This window comes from Verticillium alfalfae, genomic scaffold (genome assembly GCF_000150825.1).
Source record: "Verticillium alfalfae VaMs.102 supercont1.5 genomic scaffold, whole genome shotgun sequence".
Taxonomy (NCBI): domain Eukaryota; kingdom Fungi; phylum Ascomycota; class Sordariomycetes; order Glomerellales; family Plectosphaerellaceae; genus Verticillium; species Verticillium alfalfae.
The window spans coordinates 686,926-688,873 of NW_003315034.1; the positions used below are offsets into that span (position 1 = coordinate 686,926).

At 58.5% G+C, this 1,948-nt stretch overlaps 1 protein-coding gene across 1 annotated transcript; it reads right to left on the reverse strand.

Moving 5' to 3' along the window:
• Positions 1–375: 375 nt before the first annotated feature.
• Positions 376–1,938, reverse strand: VDBG_04533 (predicted protein; the record flags this gene model as incomplete). The annotated part of the gene is made up of 2 exons (XM_003004881.1): positions 376–973; positions 1,640–1,938. The coding sequence occupies 2 exons, from the start codon at positions 1,936–1,938 to the stop codon at positions 376–378; spliced, it is 897 nt and encodes a 298-aa protein (XP_003004927.1).
• Positions 1,939–1,948: the final 10 nt, after the last annotated feature.

Below are 1,948 nucleotides of genomic sequence, written 5' to 3' on the forward strand. Positions count from 1 at the left end.
GGGCGTTGGTAAAGGCATAGATGCTCCGGCGTCACCTTCAGGGCGAAGAGGAGAAACAAGAGCGACATGCGGTCAGTCGGATTGTTGACAGCCCAGACCAACAGACATCACAGCCTACGGCTGCCCTTTTCGTGGTGCCTGACGCGGCACTCGTGTCCGTGGGAAGAGTCACTGGGCAACAAGATGGTGATTTCGGCGAATGAGGTCACAGAGGACCGTCATGATGGATCGTTCTCCTGTCCCTGTCTCTGTCGTCTCCTCTGTCTGGGCGTACTCGCGCAACGAACGGGGGGACGGGACGACAGGATCAAAGACAGGGACCATGGCCCCATTGACGGCAACAAGCGAATGGCGAAGGTACCGAAGAACAGGGCTTCAACTCAGGAAGCCTAGGTTGTACTCAGGAGGCATCAGCTCCAGCTCCAGCCCCAGCTCCAGTACAGTCGGTCCAGGGCTCCCGGGGAGAAAATAGAAACGGGCCAAGGCGCTGCTGCCAAGCGGGAGGGGGGGCTGGTCGGGATGGGGATGGGACGAGATCGATCGAAGACGAATGGCAGCGGGTGAGCGATGACGGCGAACAAATGGAAGCTGGAATAGACGTTGGCGAGCCGGGGGGGGGGAAGAGACGGTGAAGAGCAAGACTCCGCCCTGACAGCCCTCATTAGGTTTGTTGGTGGGGGAAAAGCAATTGTCCGGCCTGTGTGGGTAGCGAATCACGATTAGGGCCCGTTTAGACAGGGCTCGACCGCTTTCTTCTCTGGGCATAGCGCCATCCTTGAGACTCTTGCTCCTCCACCGTTTGGCTGTCTCTGGCTTTCTGGCCCTCTGGCTCTCCGCCTCTCTTTCTTGCTGCCTACCTACGCAGGTTCCCCTGACGCCCAAAGCGACAGTTCCAGGTTGGGCATCGATGGCCTCTTTCAGCGTTGCTACCTGATGGTGCTCTCTGCCCTGCCCTGCCCTGCTGGAACCCAAGCTATAGCACCGCTTGGTCACATCAGCCACTGTCTCTCCTGCCCCCCCGCGCGCCTCGTCATGGGCAATTGCTCATCCCCAGTCGCCAATCCGCTATTATACTGCCCTGACGGCGCTCCAGGCGTCTGTCCGTCTCGTCTGATGGCGGATGGGTGACCTCACTGGCCAGACGAGGCTTGTGAATCATCCACATGGGGAAGGTCTCAAGATCTGTCTCGTGTTGTTTTGTTTGTGACTGTGATGGGAGAGCGCATACTCTCTCCCACAGCACACGGTCATGATCATGGTCATCGGACGAGGGTCACCACTGCTCTTGGGCACCAAGCAACCTTGCTGACCTTTCTGACACCAGGCCAGGATAGAAATGGCCATACTTAGGGTTCAGGACGCTGAACACAGAGCGCTTCGCGAGGAGGCACAGGCAACAGGCAGTCAGTTCGGACTTCAGGCGCTGGAGTCGTCTCGACGCCAGTCAGTCTTGCTCCCCTGGAGTGGCAGCCACTCCTGTAGTCTTCGTACGCCCCGCTACAGCCACGCTGCGAACAGGCATCATCAGACGCCTTTGTTCAACGCCGCCAGAAGAATTATACCAGCGTGCAAACGCAAGCCGACAGTTCGATAGCCCCATCGCCAGCTGGGGAGCGACTGGCAACACGCATCGACTCACCTCACCGACAATCGACAGTACCCTTTCGTCCTGTAAAAAGACGGTGGCTGGTCGCTGCCCAACCGGAGAAATCCCCTAAATATGCAAGAAGCCCACGGCCACCACTCAACAGCCCGACATCTCCGTCTCCCCTCTCCACTGTGCTTCATGGCCGCATATAGGCCGGCCCATCTCCAGCTCTCACCACTCGTGGCCAACTGTCTCGTCTCCGCTGCGCGCTCGAACTCGAGTTTGCTGCTCTCGCGGTCTCTGTTTTGTTCCCGAACTCGCGAGACGCGATTTGCCCTGTCTTCCTTCATTTTCATGATC